General features: G+C 48.3%; 3 protein-coding genes across 3 annotated transcripts; all 3 read left to right on the top strand.

Annotated features, from left to right (window-relative positions):
• The first annotated feature begins 3,884 nt into the window (after nucleotides 1-3,884).
• LOC125535418 (acyl-[acyl-carrier-protein] desaturase 7, chloroplastic-like) lies at nucleotides 3,885-5,485 on the top strand. The gene is made up of 2 exons (XM_048698474.1): nucleotides 3,885-4,016; nucleotides 4,129-5,485. The coding sequence occupies exons 1-2, from the start codon at nucleotides 3,907-3,909 to the stop codon at nucleotides 5,246-5,248; spliced, it is 1,230 nt and encodes a 409-aa protein (XP_048554431.1). The 5' UTR covers nucleotides 3,885-3,906; the 3' UTR covers nucleotides 5,249-5,485.
• Nucleotides 5,486-11,300: 5,815 nt separating this feature from the next.
• On the top strand, nucleotides 11,301-12,191 carry LOC125534871 (acyl-[acyl-carrier-protein] desaturase 7, chloroplastic-like). The gene has a single exon (XM_048697931.1). The coding sequence runs from the start codon at nucleotides 11,301-11,303 to the stop codon at nucleotides 12,189-12,191; it is 891 nt and encodes a 296-aa protein (XP_048553888.1).
• Nucleotides 12,192-14,009: 1,818 nt separating this feature from the next.
• On the top strand, nucleotides 14,010-17,966 carry LOC125535417 (transketolase, chloroplastic-like). The gene is made up of 7 exons (XM_048698473.1): nucleotides 14,010-14,484; nucleotides 15,029-15,119; nucleotides 15,205-15,310; nucleotides 15,407-15,689; nucleotides 15,773-15,921; nucleotides 16,345-16,498; nucleotides 16,602-17,966. The coding sequence occupies exons 1-7, from the start codon at nucleotides 14,095-14,097 to the stop codon at nucleotides 17,556-17,558; spliced, it is 2,130 nt and encodes a 709-aa protein (XP_048554430.1). The 5' UTR covers nucleotides 14,010-14,094; the 3' UTR covers nucleotides 17,559-17,966.
• Nucleotides 17,967-20,999: the final 3,033 nt, after the last annotated feature.

Raw genomic sequence — 20,999 nt, 5'->3', positions numbered from 1 at the left:
TGAAAATTTTATCATAGTATGCGTACTTTAGTTTTTTACACTAATTTAGTACCATGTTTATACGTAATCAGCTGACGTGCAAAGCACGTACAAATTACTAATACAGTAAAAGGACACGTGCACCGCGCGGTTACTGGCCCTTCGTGCACACCTTATTGTTTCTAATTTGTCCTGATGACCAGGAAGAGGAGCACCCGTCACCACGTCGGTGGGACAGATCAATTATATTTTCCAAGAAAAAAAGGTGCGGTGTTAATCAATGTGCCGAAGGACTGATTAACAGTGCTGAGGAGGAATTAGCTCAGATGGAAGCTTGTATCTGGTACTACATGCGTAGTCCTGGGTCCTGCGTTGATCTACTTGTCTAACCCATACCTTTGTATAAATCTATCAACAGTTCTAAGATCAAAAAAATCTGTTGTAGGAAAACAACACGTTAGGATTGCTCTTAATTAATAGAGAATGAGAAAAATAACACAACTTATCTTGATGGCATGTTGCATGGATATAATTTCTATAGTGGTAGTTGGTCGGTTAGCAAGATTCCATTACTGGGACCAAGTTTACTTTTTTTTATTCAAAAATTGTTTTTTTGGAGGGTGCGGGAAATTCGGTTTCCAAAATATTTCGACAAATCCAGCTTTTTTGCATGAAATTTTGAAATGAATTTTGAATTCAAATGTTTCTTACATCTAAATATACTTAGTTTAACACAATGCATACACGAAGCGCTTCCGATTAAATTGGTCAAGCTGGCTTCCTTACCTATCCAAGATCACTAGTTTGACTAATTGCTACGGGCACCTAAATCAATTTTTTCAAAGCGTTGGATAAAGCAAAAAAAAAGTATTTCGCACTAGAGAGAATTGAAATCGCAACGTGACACTGGCAGGTTGCACACCCTACAACTGGGTAAAGTCATTTCATATGCAATGTATGTGCCCGACTCAAAAAAATATGTAATGTATGTATATGAAGCATATTGACACGGTTTCTATCGTTTAATTTCAAAAGAACTGGGCGGTAACCAAGTTTTCGGAGACCACTGAAATTTTTGGTTTCCAGTCTGTTATTGGCCGGAGAAAAACCAATCTGGGTACATCGTCAAAATTGCAATAACCACAAGTTATCGAATTCCATTTTAAAAGTGGCTTTACTCGGCAACAGGAAAGGTTACTAAATCCTAAATGATAACGCCCACACGTGTGGCACTTATTAACATGGCCGAAACACAATCGATGTCGTTCGATTCATTTGCACGAATATTACAGTAGTTGCCATCTGGATCAAGAGCCACATAAGCAGCCAACGTCGTTTGGGCGTTATCATTTAGTGCCACATGTGTGGGCGCTCCTCGCCCGAATGGACACACGACGCTCGCCCCAACGTGTGGGTGAAACTCCTCTTCATCCACACGACGCTCGCACGGTGATAGATGGCAACTACAGTTGTGCATATGTGACAACTATAGTTGACCATGCATGGCAACTATGGTTTGACCACACGTGGCAACTAGTTAATCACACACGACAACTATGTTTGACCATACATGGCAACTATGGTTTGACCACACGTGACAACTCTAATTAGTTACACATGGTAACTATAATTAATGATGTATTGCAACTAATGTTAATCACATATGGCAACTATAGTAATTAAACATGACAACTATAGTTAATTACACATGGCAACTAAAGTTAATCACACATGCGTTCGCGCTCACGGGATAGGGGTGAGCAGTTGGCACACAGGGTTGTGTGGTCCATCGTAGCTGCACCCGAACGTGTGGGCAGTTTTAATGTTCGCCCACACAGGGCCGTGTCGGCTGGCTTCTGGATACAACCGGACGAGTCGTGTGGTCGGGTGTCCATTGTGCCATACGTGTGATAGTTATCGGCGTCCTACTAAATAACAACAAAATCTGTTGAGCAAAAAGCAAGCGATCTCATAACATGAAATTTTAGATTCCTCAGGAACCCCTGCACTATATCACTATTCAATATTCATTTCCGTACTCTGGGAAGGTGAACAAGTCTTGTGATCATAATTATCTTGATTGATACTTCCTAACTAAACATGGAGAGACATGCCCAATATATTTTCAGCCAACTATTTGCTGAATTAGACCGGCAGCGTTGCCCATATTTTGATGAATAGTTTTCAGTTTGGCTTGAGCGGCACAGTGGTTCGCCCATGCATTTGACCAGTTCGGCCCATGATCGATATGCAAACCTAACAGAGAGTTTAATTAGCAAATGTTTCCGCCCCGGCACGTCGGCTTGCATGCACATGGCGCAATAATGTGGGTGCCAAATCTAATACTGGTCCATATTAATCCTACTCCATATCTAATACTAGCAGATGTTCTGAATCAACCCATATGTACCGTGCAGCCATGAATCACTTATGTGGAGTTGTGGACTATGCATTATTGCATTGCATATGCGACCGGGATTTAAAATTTTACCAAAACTTTGGCGGCAACAATTTTTTTCTCATTTGGTTAGATAATTTCAGTTGTACATAAATTCAAGGTAAGTTGAAAGATAAGTTTTTCAAACTATATATTTCCAGCCCACTGGCAGAATTGCTATCCCAAACTGAAAGATTCTTTCACTCACTTTGCCCTTTCTAATACTGGTACACAATCACACACAAAATTCAGGCACGTATACAAAATGTAGTCTGTGATCCAAATTAACTAACGCTACCTCAGGTCAACTTTAGTACAAAGTTGTACAATATATTGTTAATTGGTATGGATCAGCGGGAGGGCGAACAAAAGTTTGTTTGTCAATTTAAATGGTTATTCTCTGTGCTTGACTCATAGTGTGAAGCTGGTCTATAAATGTAGTCTCCGATCCAAATTAATTAACGCTACCTCAAATCAGCTTTAGTACAAAGTTGTACTAAAGTAGTGTTAATTGATATGGATCGGAGAGAGTACGGAGAAAAGTTTGTTTGCCAATTTAAATGGTTATTCTCGGCGATTGACTCGTAGTGTGAAGCTGGTCTATAAATCATTATTTTGAATCGCATTAGCTAAATGACAGTCAACTGAATTTCAAATTGGGGTCAATCGATTTTTGAGAGTTCGCGGAGGAAAGAAAAGAGAAGAAAGGGGCTCATCGGAGGGCTACCCCATTATCTATCTTAGGGTTTAGCATGGGGGCGATGGTGGGGCTTCGCCGGAGAAAAAACTTGACACCGGAGGGGGGAGGGGGGGAGAGAGTGGGGCTAGATGGGTGGCCGGGGGTGGTGGGGGGACAGTTCAGGGGAAGGCGGTCGCGGGTGGCGGGGGCCGGCGGTTCGACCGGCGGCCCCTTTGGCAGTCTGCTGAGGAGGAGGAAGAAGGGTTATGCGCCGTAGGATCTTTGTCCAAATATAAAAGTCACATGACTTGCATGTCGCCATTCCCTTTTTACTCCCGGCACTTACTCATGGTGGAGTGAAGCTGTAGGCACTTACTAATGGAGGAGTGAAGCTAGCTGCTCTATAAACTAGATGATGCCCCGCGCGTTGCTGCGGGAATTGGTTGCAATATATTTCAATAAGATTAGATTGTGTGAAATATAAATTTTTAGATTAACAACACATGAACCAAAATTAAACATGCATATGACTTATTATATGTGATAAAATATTTATTGAATTTAAGTTGAACAATAGAATGATAATTATTCTCCCATGCATGGTTGCATGTGGTGGTGGGTCTTTATCATGCATGGTTGTATGTTATGGTGGGCCTTATCCCATCTATAATTGTATGGTGATGTGGCATGCTTGCATGTTAAGATAAATAGGTTAGTGGGGATCAATCTCTTAGGTATATAAGATATGTGCCAACCACGCAAAAGAAGATGTACTCCGCTTCCATCTTGGTGGAGTAGAGCAGAGCGCGGTATGGCGGCCTCATGGCTCCTCAAACATCCTTGTCCACCAGCAAGGCCATGGACAAGAACAAGGAATGCTACGGGTCTCCGTCTCCAGCAGGTGACCACCATCACTTACCGGTACGTACATACATACTGTATGTCCTTCACTTCAGGCGAATCTGTGATGAATTAAGTGTACGTAGGACTGTATAAATGCATGCAATTCAATAGATCGCTGGATTTTTCGCAGGCGAACCACGTGCACTGGCCGCAGCGCCGCCGTTGCGGTTAAGCACGAGGAGGAGGAGGGCGCTGACCAAGAGTGGCTGGCGTACCTGGAGCCGGCCAAGCTAGAGGTGTTCGACCAGCTGGAGCCCTGGGCCGAGGCGAACGTGGTGCCGCTCCTTAAGCCCGCGCAGGTGGCGTGGCAGCCGACGGACTTGCTGCCGGACCTGGCGTCGCTGGGCACCGACGGCTTCCACGCGGCGTGCTCCGACATCAGCGCGCGCGCGGCCGGCCTGCCCGACGCGCACCTCGTGTGCCTCGTGGGGAACATGGTCACGGAGGAGGCGCTGCCGACGTACCAGAGCATACCCAACCGCTTCGAGGCCGTGCGCGACCTCACCGGCTCCAGCGGCACTGCCTGGGCGCGCTGGATCCGCGGCTGGTCTGCCGAGGAGAACCGGCACGGCGACGTGCTCAACAGGTACCTCTTCCTCTCCGGCCGCGTCGACATGCGGCAGGTCGAGAGGACCATCCACAACCTCATCCAGTCCGGCATGGTCATGAACGCTGCGCGGAGCCCCTACCACGGCTTCATCTACGTCGCCTTCCAGGAGCGTGCCACCTCCATCTCGCACGGCAACACAGCCCGTCACGCCAAGGAGCATGGCGACCTGGTGCTGGCCCGCATATGCGGCGCCATCGCCGCCGACGAGAAGCGCCACGAGCTGGCCTACACGCGCATCGTGGGGAAGCTGTTCGAGATCGACCCGGACGGCGCCGTGCGCGCGCTGGCGTATATGATGCGCCGCCGGATCGTCATGCCGGCGTCCCTCATGACAGACGGCCGCGATGGTGACCTCTTCGCGCACTACGCGGCCGTGGCGCAGCAGACCGGCATTTACACCGCCTCCGACTACCGTAGCATCTTGGAGCACCTGATGAAGCAGTGGGGGGTGGAAGAGCTGGCGGCGGCGGAACTCTCCGACGACGGGAGGCGTGCGCGGGAGTACGTGTGCGCCTTGCCCCACAAGATCCGCAGGTTGGAGGAAAAGGCTCACGAGCGCAGCGGCCAGAAAGCCCAGCCTGCAACATCGGCCCCGTTTAGCTGGATCTTTGATAAGCCTCTCAACAACAGCATGGGGTAATCAAATTATTACTTTCATATACCCTAAATATCGTTTAAATCATTATTTTTCGATCCAGCCTTTGAGATGAAGTATTCTTCATCTCTACTTTGCCACTGTCGGCGCCACTATGAGTACTTTTTTTCTGATCAGGTTGAAGTTATGAGTATGGTATTGTACTACTATATTTTCGTAAGTTGTTTTATCACATTCTAAAAATAAATATAATACAAGGAGAGTGAAAGTTGTATTCGTGTATGTCTATTTATCAATGTAACATCCTAATTCTTTTTTTCTTTGGCTGCAAAATGTAACATCGTAATTCTAACTGAGAGTCATCCAAAGTCCAAACTAACTGAAATTAATAAGTGATCCTACGTCCATCCTGCAAAAAGAATTTATCATCCTTTCTTTCTTCACTAAGAAGCGACTAGGGTAAGCATCAAACCATTTCCCGCCATCCACCACCGTGGGCAATGAGTTTCTGGGCTCCCCTCCTGTGCAAGCCTCTTCAGCATGTGAGGTGCAGGAATCTCGGTGCCAGCTCGTAGATATGTTAGGGTTAGGGTTCCACAGTGGCACATCATTGATGGTCGCACCAATAACATGTTGAATTAGTTTACCATGAGCTTTTTCTCCAGTTTGACAATGGCGTCCAGGGCTCATGAGCGTAGATTCCTGTAGTCCTTTCTAGAAGATGGGGCTGGAGTTTCCGTGGTATGTCGACGCACTAGCGCCAACAACTTTTCACTGCTGTTTGGTCCTCTGGCTGCATCCCTATCACGTTGTTTCATCCTCGGGGACCGGCAAGATGCTCATGAGATATAACCCAAGTCTGGCTCTTGAATTTGCGACTCTTCCAATTGTGACGGCTTCTTTTCCATTGCACTAGTATGGCTGAACCGTGAATACCATCCGCATCAACAACTTCAGGTTGGCTCTATTGATGGAGTTGCATGCGGGGGGGGGGGGGGGGGGGGGGGGGGGATGGATGTAGGTCTCATCATGGATTTTTGATGTAATTTTATTTGTTTTCTTGAGTTGCTTGCACTTCTAGTCTAGTTAATCCAAGTTTTTATTTTAAAAAATCCCAAGTTCATACAAAATAAACTACTAGTGAAAAATAATAATTTGCAAAAAAAAACTAAGCTTCACCTCGCATGTTAGACTATCAAAAATAATTTCACAAGAAAGTGTATGTAAATACAAACATAAGCAAGATTTTTTTTTATAGAGAAAAGATGTGAGCCCGACTTTATAAATAAAGCCACAAAGCAAGATCTGAAACACATAGATGTAACTATAGGAAGGATAGGTTCAAAGAGCTGCTCATGCAGTAGGGAATACAGTAGGAGAAATGCAGACCAATAACCTATGGACAATGACTAAAAGAAGGAAACAACATCACGAAAGCGTAAGGCCGACTGGGAGTCCCGATCTCGATTGATAAGTTCAGCCACCATAGCCTTCACACGATAAATCGGGAGCTCCGTCACGTCCTTGTCCCCAGAGGCAGAGCGTGACACAAAATATAGGAGGGGCCGAAGGTTTACAGTGCCAAACAACGATATTCAAGTGCAAATAAATAACATGGTCTTTCAGGCTTTGTAAGCGTAGAATAATTAGAGAAGTACCATACACTAGTATATACTCCCTCCGTCCAAAAATACTTGTCAGGAAAATTAATAAAAATGGATGTATCTAGAACTAAAATACGTCTAGATACCTCCATTTCTCAGACGAGCATTTCTGGACGGAGGGAGTACATATCTAAAGAGATAACGGGATGGAACCGAAGAGCTAAAGAGATATTTTAGGAGGGAAAATAATTGGAGATTTCTTTTAGAGTAAAAAGAATTTGAGAACTAGGTGGGATTTTTTATCCTGAGGATTGGAAATTCTTTACCTGGCAGATTGGAAAGATTTTTTTAGGCATGTCAGATTGGAAAGTGGTAGCTAGTAGGTACTTGTTGGTGCATTGCACTGCACGTTCGGCCACAGTGCACTGCCCACAACGCAGCAAAAATAGGCTAGGCCTAGTAAAAACAGCCGGATGGAATGGATCTAATGGGCCATATACACTGCTAATTGTATTTTGCATTTTTGGAAGGTCGGCCCATGGCCCTGTATGGTCCCAAGAGGATCCGCCTGTGCTTGTCCACAGCTTTAACCGACGGCTTCCACTGTTGTAAAAAGTTAAGTAATTTAAATAGACAATCAGCATGCATGATAGGCTCAGATATGTTCAATCTATATCTATATTTATATCTGTACCTATGTGTGTGTGTGTGTGTGTCTATATATATATATATATATATATATATATAGTTACTATTCATCACCTAGGGTATTCATCACCCAGGGTGCAGAATAAGTTATTCTTCATTCGAGATAATCTTACAATTGTTTCATAAATAAATTAAATTTCGAATACAAATAGTTATATTCATAGTGATTCCCTACATAAAATTTGGCATAAGAAAACAAAAATATAGGTCATAAGACAAGAAATATAGCATTTAATGTATATTTTACATTATGTTTTTACGGTGATTATATATTCTCTTACGTTCTCTTTTTACATTTGAAATAAGATAAAACTTATGGAACGTAAAATTATGGTGCATTGATGATAAAATAGAGGGAGGTGAAGAATAACTATTCCTCACACAGGATGACGAATAGTCAATCCCCCTATATATTTTACGTTTCGTAAATTTTGTCTTATTTTTGACGTAAAAAGAGACCGTAAGAAAATATATAATCGTCGTAAAAAATATTTTTTATTATGTAATATTACAAACATAAAAATATAATGTAAAATACACATAAACTGCAAATTTTCTTGTGTTTTGACCTATTTTTTTATTTTTTTTATTTGAATTCCAAGCGTAATTTAATTATGAAATGATCGTAAGATTACATCGGGTGAAGAATAACTTATCTGCACCCTGAGTGATGAATAGTATCTGCAGTAGCTGCAGTCAATGCTATCCGCACCTTTTGTTTGCATCAAGATTAGCACCTTTGGCAGGAGGGGAAGCCATCGACCAAAGGGGAAGCCATGTGCACTGCTTTTCAAGCTGTTGGACGAAAAAGGAAGCCTAGACTCTGCATGGTCAGATTTATTTGTGGTTTGTTTGCAGCTGTTTTTCAACATTGAGACTAGCGCATGGAACATTTTTGGAAAGCTATTACGTAGGCTTTGTTTACTTGCTATGCTCAAAGGGTTCCATTTTTTTTAGCAAAATGACAGGCCATCATCCGTCTATAGAGTAAAGGTTCAGAACTTTTGAATGATGTGGCTGAAAAGAATCGTGTGTCGAGCCTGAAAGACATCATCAATTGAAACCAAGTTTGTCATAAAGGAAATGCATCTCCATTTACTTCTGTGTCTAGCTGCAATAACACGGTGATGGGCGTTGCTTGTGAAATTACCTTTTTCTTGCATTTTCAGTATACGCACGAATCGGGTCAATGCGCACAGCCAGGTCATTTCCCCCCTTTTTTTGCACCTTTTTGGTCTTTTTCTGCATGAAGCTCCTGTTTCCGATTTCTTTTTATTGGACAAAAACTGCTGAAAAGGTGACTACGTTGTTTCGAATGGTAGTATTAGAACGTCAAATCCTTCTATGCATGTCCGTGCGTACAGTGTCAGGTGAGTGTTCCTCCCATATACAGTATAATGTTGCTAGAAACAAATTACCATTTAGTGTGTGATGTAGCCTTGTCAAGATCTATATGACATCACTCACCCCTTCATCTCCTGCATCTACGTTTACATAGATCTTCAGAAGAAGGCAAGTGTGTTGTCGCTTAACATATTTGAAAAAAATGCTTTAATTTCATCGTTGCGACAGGCTAGGCTCGGACAAGCAGCTATGGAGCGACGTACATGAGGATTCAATATATATAGGGCAATACAATTCCGTCCATAGGATCAGTAACACTCTCTTCAAATCAGTTTTGCGTGTTTTCTATCGTTCAAGAATCGTTTAAGTACCACAAACTAGCTGTTGACCTGAACCTGATAACAATGAGCTTGAAAACAGTGCGTCATTTGATCTGCTTCAGTCGGAGACGGGTGCTGACGAAGATCAACGAGGGTACACACTTATAGCCCGTTTATTGGAGCGCAAGTATCGATTGGGAACCTCTTCACCACCATTGACGACAACCTCTTTCCATTATTTATACTCGACCAATGGATATACAGAAGCCCTCCTGTGGGTCCACCCTGTTCATCACCAGTTTTTCGAAAGCGATTGGTCAACTTAACTAACCCCAGCATGTGTGGTGCTCCGTGCAGTCACATGCCAACATGCCATGCACCCATGTGAGATACACTGTAGCGTCATCCTCTGACTACGCTTTCCGGCCCTCGGGTCAATCTCCATTGTCTATATACTTGTCCAATGAATATACACAAGCCCTCATATGCGTCCACCCTGTTCGTCACCAGTTTTATAAAAGTTACTGGTCAACTTACTAACACTAGCGTGCGTGGTGCTCGGTGCAGTCACATGATGGCTGATGTAATGGTAGTTGGTTCCGAAAGTTTGAGTTAAACATCCTGCAGTATGTAGATTCTCTGCCGCTGGACTCGGCGTCGGCGTCAGCTGCTCTGGGCGCGTCGTCATTATCTGAAGCGGAGGAGGATGAGGACGAGGTGATGATGCCCGCCATGCGACGGGCCTCGGGAACTGCTCCTCCTGGAGCCGTGCTGCTCTCTCCGCCGCTGTCGACCGCTGCCTTCTCATCTTTGCGGCGATGATGTCAGGCGTACATCTCTGTGGACGTGTACGAGAGGCGGATGGCGGTGCGGAGGTCCTTGTCGTCGTCACTGGCCGGGGGAAGTGGCTGTGGCGCGGATCTGCTCGATCCTCCCATGGATACGCGGTTGTTAGCTGCTTCCGCCGCCCGCTTCTTTGCGAGCCGATACGCGCAGCCCATGGACTCCGGTTGCGGTTCCGCCGGCAACATCACCTAGCGGCACTCTGGAGGGGTTGGTGCGGGCGATGCTGAGTGCTACTTGGCAGGGGCCGGAAGGGAGCGCGACGGACGAGCGTGGGGTGCGGCAGACGTACTGCTCCCCACCCGGCCAGCCACCGACGCCCCAGAAGAGGAGCCACCGCCCCGATACATCAGCGAGCAGCGGAGGGCAATGCGGAGAGCTAGCTCCTCCTCGTCGGGTGTGGACGAGCCATCGGAATCCTCGGAGGCCTTGAGCTACTCCAGTAGGTCGGATTCACTGTCAGATATGGCGGGGGAGAGCTGAGGGCACCCATCAATTCCCCCCGCGTCGTCTCCTCTGGCGACTCGGGGGCAAGCCCTACCGCGCCGCCGCCGGCACCTCCCCCCACCCCTCCTCTGCTTCGCCGTTGCCGGAGGGGACGCGGGCTAAGCAGCGCGTGCCCCTGGGATGGTGGCGGCGGGGCTCTCGCGGCTGGGTTCACGCAGATCTGAGGCGGCTGACTCCCGTCGTGGTGGCCCGTGTGCCGGCTGGCTCGGGCGTCCGGCATCGGATCCAGGGTTGCTACCTCCCGTCGCGATGGCCGGTGTGCCGGCTGGCTCCTGTGGCCGCGTCTTGCGGTGCAGGCAGGCCCATCGTGGGCGCTGGGGGCGGATCTGGGTCGCCCTGCGCGAGGTGACGACGCCGGGGGCGCGGTGCCGGCCTCCCGTGCTCTGGTGGTCTGTCCTGGGCGGGTGCGGCGATGTCCTTCGTGTGGCCCCGCTGATCTGGATGGTTGCCGGTGGTGCGTTCCGCTGGACTGGCTGGACCGGTTGGATCGGCCCGTGGTTGTCCGGCTTGGGCAGAGGAGGGTGGTGGTGAGTACTGCTGGTGGAGGTGGTGGTGGTGGTGGGAGGTGGTGGCGGTGCTGCTGCAGCAGGTCTTGATCTCACTGACTTCTATTGGCGCCGCGGGCGCTTCGGGTCTGGTCTCCGACGGGTGCGCGGTGGCGCGCGTGGGGCGTGCCGCCGCACCTGATGTATGGCTCTAGCTCGGACCATGGTGGTTCCTGGCCTCGGGTAGTGCTCCTCTGCTCCTTGCCGGCATGGTGCACGGCAGGGCATGGCGACCTGCGATCGGCCGTTGATGGATCTGGCCGGCCTGCCCGACGCGCACCTCGTGTGCCTCGTGGGCAACATGGTGACGGAGGAGGCGCTGCCCAGTTACCAGAGCATGGCGAACCGCTTCCAGGCCGTGCACGACCTCACCGGCTCCAGCGGCACCGCCTGGGCGCGCTGGACCCGCGGCTGGTCCGCCGAGGAGAACCGCCACGGCGACGTGCTCAACCGGTACCTCTACCTCTCCGGCCGCGTCGACATGCGGCAGGTCGAGCGCACCATCCACAACCTCATCCGGTCCGGCATGGTCCTCAACGCCGCGCGGAGCCCCTACCACGGCTTCATCTACGTCGCTTTTCAGGAGCGCGCCACCTTCATCTCGCACGGCAACACCGCGTGGCGCGCCAAGGAGAACGGTGATGTGGCGCTCGCCCGCATATGCGGCGCCATCGCCGCCGACGAGAAGCGGCACGAGCTGGCCTACACGCGCATCATGGCAAAGCTGTTCGAGATCGACCCTGAAGGCGCGGTTCGCGCGCTGGCCTACATGATGCGCTGTCGGATCGTCATGCCGGCGTCCCTCATGACCGACGGCCGCGACGGTGACCTCTTCGCGCACTACGGAGCTGTGGCGCACCAGGCCGGCATTTACACGGCCTCCGACTACCGTGTCATTCTAGAGCACCTGATAAAGCAGTGGGGAGTGGAGGAGCTGGTGGCCGCCGGGCTCTCCGACGAGGGGAGGCGTGCACGGGACTACGTGTGCACGCTCCCACAAAAAATCCGAAGGTTGGAGGAGAAGGCCCACGAACGTAGCCGCCACAAGGCCCAGCGCACGACATCCATCCCGTTTAGCTGGATCTTTGATAGGCCCGTCAGCATCACCGTGGCCTAATTAAATTTTTATTGATCCTCAAAAAAAATTTAAATTTTTATTACACCATAAAAAATTAAATAAATTTTACTATTAAAAAGGATAAATTGCCATTTTCTCTATGATATACGTGGGAGGAAATAATAACTATTCATCTATACTTTTCTATTGCCAAATGGCGCTGCCGAAAGTACTATATCATACTGTTTACATTAGAGTCGTGAGTTATTGTATTGTACTACTGTATTTTCATAAGTTGTTTGATCACATTGTGAAAAATGGAAACAGGGAGGTTGAAACTTGAAAGTTGTATTCGTATATGTATTTTCTTAAGTTGTTTTATCACATCATGCAAAACGAGCGTATCTCCTCTCTTTTTTGGTTAAGATGCGATTAGGGTGAGCAACCGTTTCCAGCATGCACCACCGTTGACAGTGAATTTCTGGGATATTCCCTCCTCTGTCTGCCTCTTTGGCGTGTGAGGTGCGAGGAACCTCGGTGCCTCGGTGCCAGCTCGTAGAGAGGGTTAGGGTTAGGCTTCTGCAGTGGAGCATTGTTGACGATTGCAGCGATGACAACCTCTTGAATAAGCTTACCTTGAGCTTTCCTATTTTGATGGTGGTGTCGATGGCTCATGACGTAGATTCCGGTCGTCCTTTCTAGACGATGATGCTAGAGTTTTCATAGTATGTCGATGCACCTGGCCGGCAATTTGGAACTTTGGACGCATCCCCTCATGTTGTTCCGTCCTAGGGCGCCGGCAATATGCCCGTGAGTTATAACGGAAGTCTGACTCTTGAATTTGCGTCTCTTCCAATTATGATGACTTCTTTTCCATGACGTTGGTCCAGCAGGACCGACCTTGATGACTTCCCTCCGCACCAACTTTAGGTTAGCTCCAATGATGGAGCGGCAATGAACCGACTCGTTTGGGAGGAAGATTATAATGTAATTTCATTTATTTTCTCAAGTTGTAGTTTACTTAATAGAACTAAGTGTTTTTATTGGTAAGAAAACATCCGGTGTCGTATGGCATAAACGACTAGTGAAAAGTAAGAATTTGGCAAAATAACAATAAAATTTTGCTAAGCTTCACCTTGAATGTTAGGCGATTAAGAAAATTCACAAACATAAGAAAAACCATGAACATAAGGATGAATCATTTGCCTTTGTATTGTCTAGCATTTGTCGGAAGACATGTAGAGGCGTGTCCCCGACAGATCTCGTGTGGGATTCAATTGGTTTTGCTATTTGACGGATCTTCATGGATCCAGCCTTTGTCCGTGTTTGTTCCTGTGGATCTTTCCACTCTACGCCTCTTTCATTTACAGACGGTTGTTTGTTCCGGTGGATTGATCATGTGGGGAATCTATCTATTACAAATAAGCTTACCTACCTTGGTAAAAAAAAAAAATCCTTGGTGCCGCCGGTGAAAGAGGGGCAATGACGGTGACACGTCATTGGCTTGTATCAGTACTTACGATCGACGGTGGGTGGTCTATGAATCTAAATATAATTTCAAGTATTTTTTATGTTTCTTGTACGTGAAAAGTCAGATGTTTTTCTTTAAAGAAGAATTATCTGCATTTGTATGGACTGAAAATGATGCTTCACTGATCACAGAAAGGCATCATTCGAAACAAAACGAAAAGGATTCCATCGCGGACTACAAGAAAAAGTAGGCGGAAAAAAGTGTACACGCACACGATCGCGGTGGACTTGTTAATCCTCGTGTCCCGGAGACGTGGATTGCTTCAGGAAGGATCGGCCGGCGACGTGGAGGCCGCACGTGGCAGCACCACCAGCCCAGTTCATTCAACACTCCCTTGACCAGCTGCCGCACCGCCACCGCCGCGGACACTCCTCGCCTCCCCAGCAAGCCACGCGTGCGTGCTCACTGCTCAGCTCGCAGACCTTCCCAGCCATGGCGACGCCGACTCCCACTCCCACCTCGCCCGCTTCCATCCCGGCGTCCGTCGGTCGTGGCGGCTTCCTCCTCGCTCGCGCCCGGGTCGCCCCTGGCGCTGGCGGCCGATGGGCGGTCCGCGCCCAGCCGGCGGCGGCCGAGCTGGTGGAGCGGTCGGTGAACACCATCCGGTTCCTGGCCGTGGACGCCGTGGAGAAGGCCAAGTCCGGCCACCCGGGGCTCCCCATGGGGTGCGCGCCGCTGGGCCACGTCCTCTTCGACGAGTTCCTCCGCTTCAACCCCGCCAACCACGCCTGGTTCGACCGCGACCGCTTCGTGCTCTCCGCCGGCCACGGCTGCATGCTCCACTACGCGCTGCTCCACCTCGCCGGATACCAAGGCGTCACGGTCAGCTCTCTCACACTTTGATCGATTGCCAGAAGAACTCTGCATTTGTGCTCTGCCAAACTCTGTATGCGTGCTATGTCAAATGTCTGAACTGTCTGAAGTTGTTTCATATCACACGACCCACGTACTGTTTGACTAATTTTTGGCCAAAATTTTGCTAGGAGGTTTAATCCTCGCTTCACGAGTAACATAAAAGTTGAAATTTCCGGTGTAAATTCATGACTGAAATCTGAAAAGAGATAACTGTAATCTGCAATCACAGAATTTCAGTATACATGTAGATATTGAATTCTGAAGTAAATTCACAACTCTGTATTTGTGCTATGTCGAATTTTGACGTATGTATGTCTGGATAATAGACAATTGTTTGAGCCGTTGGAAAATCATATTTTTAGAATATCTAGTTACTCTTTCTTTTAGTAACTGGGAGCAAATTCTATTGGGTGAGCATGTTAGGAAAATGATGGGTGGTGCACGATGAATTTATCTGAACACTGACAAAGACAAAAAAAAATCTGAACTCTAAAGTTGTTTGCTGATGCAGATAGATGATCTTAAAGCTTTCCGGCAGTGGGGAAGCAGAACTCCTGGCCATCCAGAAAACTTTGAGACAGATGGTGTTGAAGTCACAACTGGTTTGCCTCTTGAACATCTAGTGAACATTTTAAAGCTTCTACTACAGAAACTATGCTTGCCTGAACTGTTCTTATGTTTATGTAGGTCCTCTGGGGCAGGGCTTTGCAAACGCAGTTGGACTAGCACTTGCTGAGAAACACCTGGCTGCTCGCTTCAACAAGCCCGATTTAACTGTCGTGGACCATTACACGTAAGTTAATATTTACTTGCTAGACAAGATGTGATTACTAACCTAATGTGCATAGGGACAGGGGTAATACAATTCTGTCTCTTCATGGTACCATAGGTATGTTATACTTGGGGATGGTTGTCAGATGGAAGGTGTTGCGAATGAGGCCGCCTCCCTTGCTGGCCACTGGGGTCTCGGAAAGTTGATTGCCTTCTATGATGACAATCATATATCAATCGATGGAAGTACGGCTATTGCTTTCACTGAAGATGTGCTTGCCCGATATGAGGCCCTAGGATGGCATACTATCTGGGTGGAGAATGGCAACACTGGCTACGATGACATCCGTGCAGCTATAAAAGAAGCTAAGGAGGTCAAAGATAAGCCAACTCTTATCAAGGTGATCAGATAGGCAGTAATATTGTTCTGTTTCAGTAATATTCATCAGACAAGTGACAACTGGAACTGGTCTTGTACATGTAGGTGACTACTACAATTGGTTATGGATCTCCAAACAAGGCAAGGACACACAGCGTCCATGGGAGCGCTTTAGGTTCCAAAGAAGTAGAGGCAACCAGAAAAAATCTTTCATGGGCTCATGAGCCTTTCCATGTGCCTGATGAGGTGAAAAGGTACAGTGTAGTTCTTGTACAACTCAAGCTGCAGAGCGTCACAGTACTCGCAAACAAATTATTCTGTTTTCAAGAAATTCAAACATTTAGTTGTTCTGGATGCTGTATGCTTCATACAATCTTGAACATGGTTTTTTCAGTTTCATTGTACATACATTCATATGGTAAATACCAATTTTATGGTATAATAGTGTCTGTTTCGAGGAAACAGTCTTGACAAGATAGCATACTACTGTTGGCGAATGCCGATGCAAATTCTCAGTTCTGAACCTTGTTGACAATTATTCTGCAGTGGACACTTAATTTTTGTTTGGAACGGAGGCTCTACATTTCAGTTTTCAAATTATTGCATAGTAATATGGTATTGCATTGAGCTTAGTTTGTTCTGCACTGAAGTTTTATTAAAATAATCATCCCTTACAGGCATTGGGCTCACCATCTTGACGAGGGTGCTTCTCTTGAAGCTGAATGGAATGCAAAGTTTGCAGAATATGAAAAGAAATACCACCAGGAGGCTGTCGAGCTAAATAGCATAATATCAGGGAAGCTTCCGGCTGGGTGGGAAGATGCTCTTCCGGTGAGTTCTCCTCTGAACCTTAAATGTCATGTCTATGTAGTAATATTCATCAAGTTTCTGAATGATTTATAATTCTGACTTTGTTCCCTTGTTTTTTCTGCAGAAATATACGCCTGAAAGTCCTGCTGATGCTACAAGGAACCTATCTCAGCAGTGCTTGAATGCTCTTGCTAAAGTAATACCTGGATTTCTTGGAGGCAGTGCTGATCTTGCGTCGTCAAACATGACACTGCTAAAGATGTTTGGTGATTTCCAGAAGGACACCCCTGAAGAGCGAAACATCCGCTTTGGTGTTAGAGAGCATGCGATGGGCGCCATTTGCAATGGCATTGCTGTACATAGCCCTGGCCTGATACCTTACTGTTCGACATTCTTCGTGTTCACTGACTACATGAGAGCCCCTATACGCCTTTCGGCCCTGTCTGAATCAGGAGTGATCTTTGTGATGACTCATGATTCCATTGGGCTTGGAGAAGATGGGCCAACACATCAACCAGTTGAGCAGTTATTCAGCCTTCGAGCAATGCCGGGCATATTAATGCTCCGACCAGCTGATGGAACTGAGACTTCTGCTGCTTATAGGATCGCGGTTATCAACAGGAAGAGGCCCTCTATCCTTGCACTCTCTAGGCAGAAGCTTCCGCAGCTGGAAGGGACATCGGTTGAAGGCGTTGCTAAGGGAGGGTATGTCATTTCTGACAATTCCTCAGGCAACAAACCTGACCTCATCTTCATCAGCACAGGCTCTGAGCTCGAGATTGCGGAAAAAGCCGCAGATCAGCTGAGGAAGGAGGGGAAATCTGTACGGGTTGTCTCGCTTGTTTGCTGGGAATTGTTTGAGGAGCAGTCTGAGGAATACAAGGAGAGTGTCCTACCAAGCGATGTTACTTCCAGGATTAGCATCGAGGCTGGTGTCACACTGGGATGGGAGAAGTATATCGGACAGAAGGGCAAAGCAATCGGCATTGACCGTTTCGGTTCAAGTGCTCCTGCTGGAAGAATATACAAGGAGCTTGGTCTGACGGTGGAAAATCTGATTGCAACAGCTAAATCACTGTAAAGGGATCATTGCATTGCTCAACAGCCAAATCTCCTCAAGGTTTGCTCCTATATCATATATGCTATCTTAATAATCAATAAATGGCAGTCTCGAGGTTTGTTTGTTGCAGCTCGCGGGGCTTATTGAGGTGTAAATAATAACAATGTCTGCCTAATAGGCCTAGTAATTAAGCCAGTTTATTTTTCCAACTCTGCTTAGTAATAGATAATTTCGGGAATGCCCACTGCAACTCATATAGAATTACTGTTGCACGGGAAATAAAATATTCATATAGTCCTATGTCCCCATGAAAAAATAAGAAACTCATATATATTTTGCTGTCGTCAAGTTGCAAGTTACTGTGGTACGGCGATTAAATTGCCAGGATCTGAACTCCATTGCTGTCGTCAAGAAAGTCTATGTGCTTTATTTCTTGTATTTTTTTTACAAGGGTCGAAGAATCCCCCTTTGTTCTCCTCTATCTATTTTTCTCTACTACACCAAATACTCTGGTTCTCTACTTCGTTCTGCTGCCACTTGTTTTGTGTGTGTGGTGAAAGATGAGAGCCACCTCTAAAATCATCTTAGTGGTTAGTGCAAGCTAAACCTTATCATCTTACTGTGTTTTCTACATGATGTTTGCATAAACATGACAAAAATGTTGGGTATGGCATCTTAAGTTAGGATGAAATCTCAGGAAGACGGTTGATCCTCTTTCTGTGTCATATAGATTCCGGCCATATTGCCTAGCTAGTTGGTTTCTGAAAAACAAAGTGTAACGAAATCGGAGAAATATCCGAGCAAGTCGGATATATTTCTATCCCTTGTCTAGCTACAAGTTACTATAGTCCTGGGATTATGTCGCCAGCATCTGAACATAGTTGCAATCTCCTCCCTGCGTGGTGCCAGTGGAGCCGCTAAGGTCACTGAGAATTCCTCCAGAGCTGCACCATTCGACAGCAGAAAATTTGCAAGTATCCTGTCGAAGCCATTCCCAGTGTACTTCGCGATATTGATCCTTTTGAGGCTATGGCGGGAGCAAGGGATGCCCCATCGCCACATGCTCCTGAACATCCACTCATCATCATAGATGTCGTCGTCGGCGTTGTCGCAGATCTCCGGCTCAGGGTCTGAATCTGAGTCGCCGCCGTACTCATCGTCAGAGTAGTATGTCTGCTTCAATGTCTCGGAGCCCAGAGGAAACAACGACAGCGCTTCCAGGTGTAGGGTGCTGGCGACCAGGACGGCGACGGACCGGACGACGTGATCGGCGGCCAAGAACCCCTTGAGGACCAGGTGCCGGAGCTGGGGTAAGTGGTCGCGGGCTATGGCTGTGATCTCGCTGCTGTAGTAGGCCATTGAGGGGCGCAGCTCGAGGTGAAGGTACGTCAGCTTCTTGCACCGGCTGATGAGCTCAAGACTGGAGCGATTTCCATTGGTGCTTTGCTTGTGAGGTCCTCACAGATATCGATGGTCAGCGCCACCACCTCGCCTTAGTTGGGGACGTCTAGGATGGTGTCCGAAGGGAGGCCGCCCTTGTAGCGTAGGGACCGCAGGCACTGTGTTCGCAGCACGACCCGCCGGGCGTTGTGGCAACAGACCATGGCGAAGCTCCGGAGGCGGTCGCTGCACTACCAGAATTTAGGCAGTTGCCGACGGGCATATCTATGCCGATGGCCCCCGTCGGCATATATGGTCTTACCCCTACGGCACAACTAAAGCCGTAGGCGTAGAAAGGCCGTCGGCGTATAACCATCTATGCCGACGGGGGCCGTCGGCATAGATAAGCCGTCGGCGTTTCTTCGAATATACCGACGCGGGACGTCGGCATAGAGCAGGTCATCGGCATATCACGTGGCCCGTCTACCCGTGCGGCGACGGCAGTTTGACGGCGTCAGGCTACGCCGACGGGCTAACGGTGGCCGTCGGCATAGCTACGCCGACGTCATCGATCTACCGCGCTGCCACGTCATCGATCCGCGTCGTTCGCCGGTCCCGTGGGGTGGCATTTCTATGCCGACGGCTAGGCCGTCGGCATAGGCCTGGCCCACGTTTTTGCCACGTCATTGATCCCCGCCCTACGCCATGTCATCGATCCAGGGCTCTACCGTTCCGTGGCCGTAGCTATGCCGACGGCTAGGCCGTAGGCATAGATTTCTAATAATATTTTTATATTTTTTGTATTTTCTCTTATTATTTTTATTTTTTTCCAATACTAATTTCATTAACTTAAATGTACAGAAAACATATATCGATTGCCCCCCACACGGGCCTTCTTCTGTCGTGTCATGGAGAGGTTAGACGGGACGGGCCGGGTACCTGTGGGGGGTAGCAATGCCGCCAGGTGTTGCGGTGAGCCCTCCTACGGTTGTGGAAACATTGGCAGGCGCAGGCACGCGGCTCCGGGGTGTGCCCCCTCCCCCCTCACGGGCGTCAATGCCGCCGTGCCCCCGGGGGGGGGGGGGGACGGCCACGTCGGGCCGACGCAGATGGAATCTTGGGGTGGGTTGTGCCGGGACTGTGTTGGGGGGTGTACCTATGGCTGGGCTATGACAACAAGGTGAAAAGGTCCACCGGTCAAACTATGTCCAGCGAAAGTCAAAGGGATAGACCCGGCGGTCGTCTGTGTTAGGGTTAGACGGGACGGGGTACCTGGGGGGTAGCAATGCCGCCAGGTGTTGTGGTGGCCCTCCTACGATTATATAAGCATGGTGGCAGGCGTAGGCACCCGGCACGCGGCTTGTATGAGGTCCCGGTGCGACGCTCCGGTGGCATTGCTACCCCCCTAGGGCCCCCGTTCCGCCAAACCCTGTAGCGTTTGACCACGGGATCTACCCCTTTGACTTTGCACGGACAGGCTTTGAGCAGTAGACGTATCCACCCGGTTGTCTAAGGTCAGCCCAGATGTTGCACCAAAGTGTTCCTATGGGCTGACCTATCGCAACCAGGTGGAAGAGTCCACCGGTCAAAGCCCGTCCGACGAAAGTCAAAGGGCTAGATCTACTGGTCAACTGGGATTCGGGGTGACCTTCGGGGTATAGCTATGCCACCGAAACATCGCACGGGTCCCGATGCATGTGTGAAAGTGTTCTGGCATGTGTAGACGCCCGTCTTGGGGCTCCGTGGTGTGGCCCCCCTCCACGAAGGCAGAGCAGCCGTCACTTAGAGGGGGGATGTGCGGGTGCGGTGGAACCGGAGGGAATCTAGTGTTGGGTTGGGTCCAGACCGTGTTCGGGAATGTTCCTATGGGCTGACTTATCGCAACCAGGTGGAAGAGTCCACCGGTCAAAGCCCGTCCGGCGAAAGTCAAAGGGGTAGATCTACTGGTCAACTGGGATTCGCGGTGGCCTTCGGGGTGTAGCTATGCCACCGAAACATCGCACGGGTCCCGATGCATGTGTGAAAGTGTTCTGGCATGCGTAGACGCCCGTCTTGGGGCTCCGTGGTGTGGCCCCCCTCCAC

Source organism: Triticum urartu, chromosome 2, assembly GCF_003073215.2.
Source record: "Triticum urartu cultivar G1812 chromosome 2, Tu2.1, whole genome shotgun sequence".
Lineage (NCBI taxonomy): Eukaryota > Viridiplantae > Streptophyta > Magnoliopsida > Poales > Poaceae > Triticum > Triticum urartu.
Note: the sequence above shows the minus strand (reverse complement) of the source record. Positions and strands in the feature narration are given on the sequence as shown.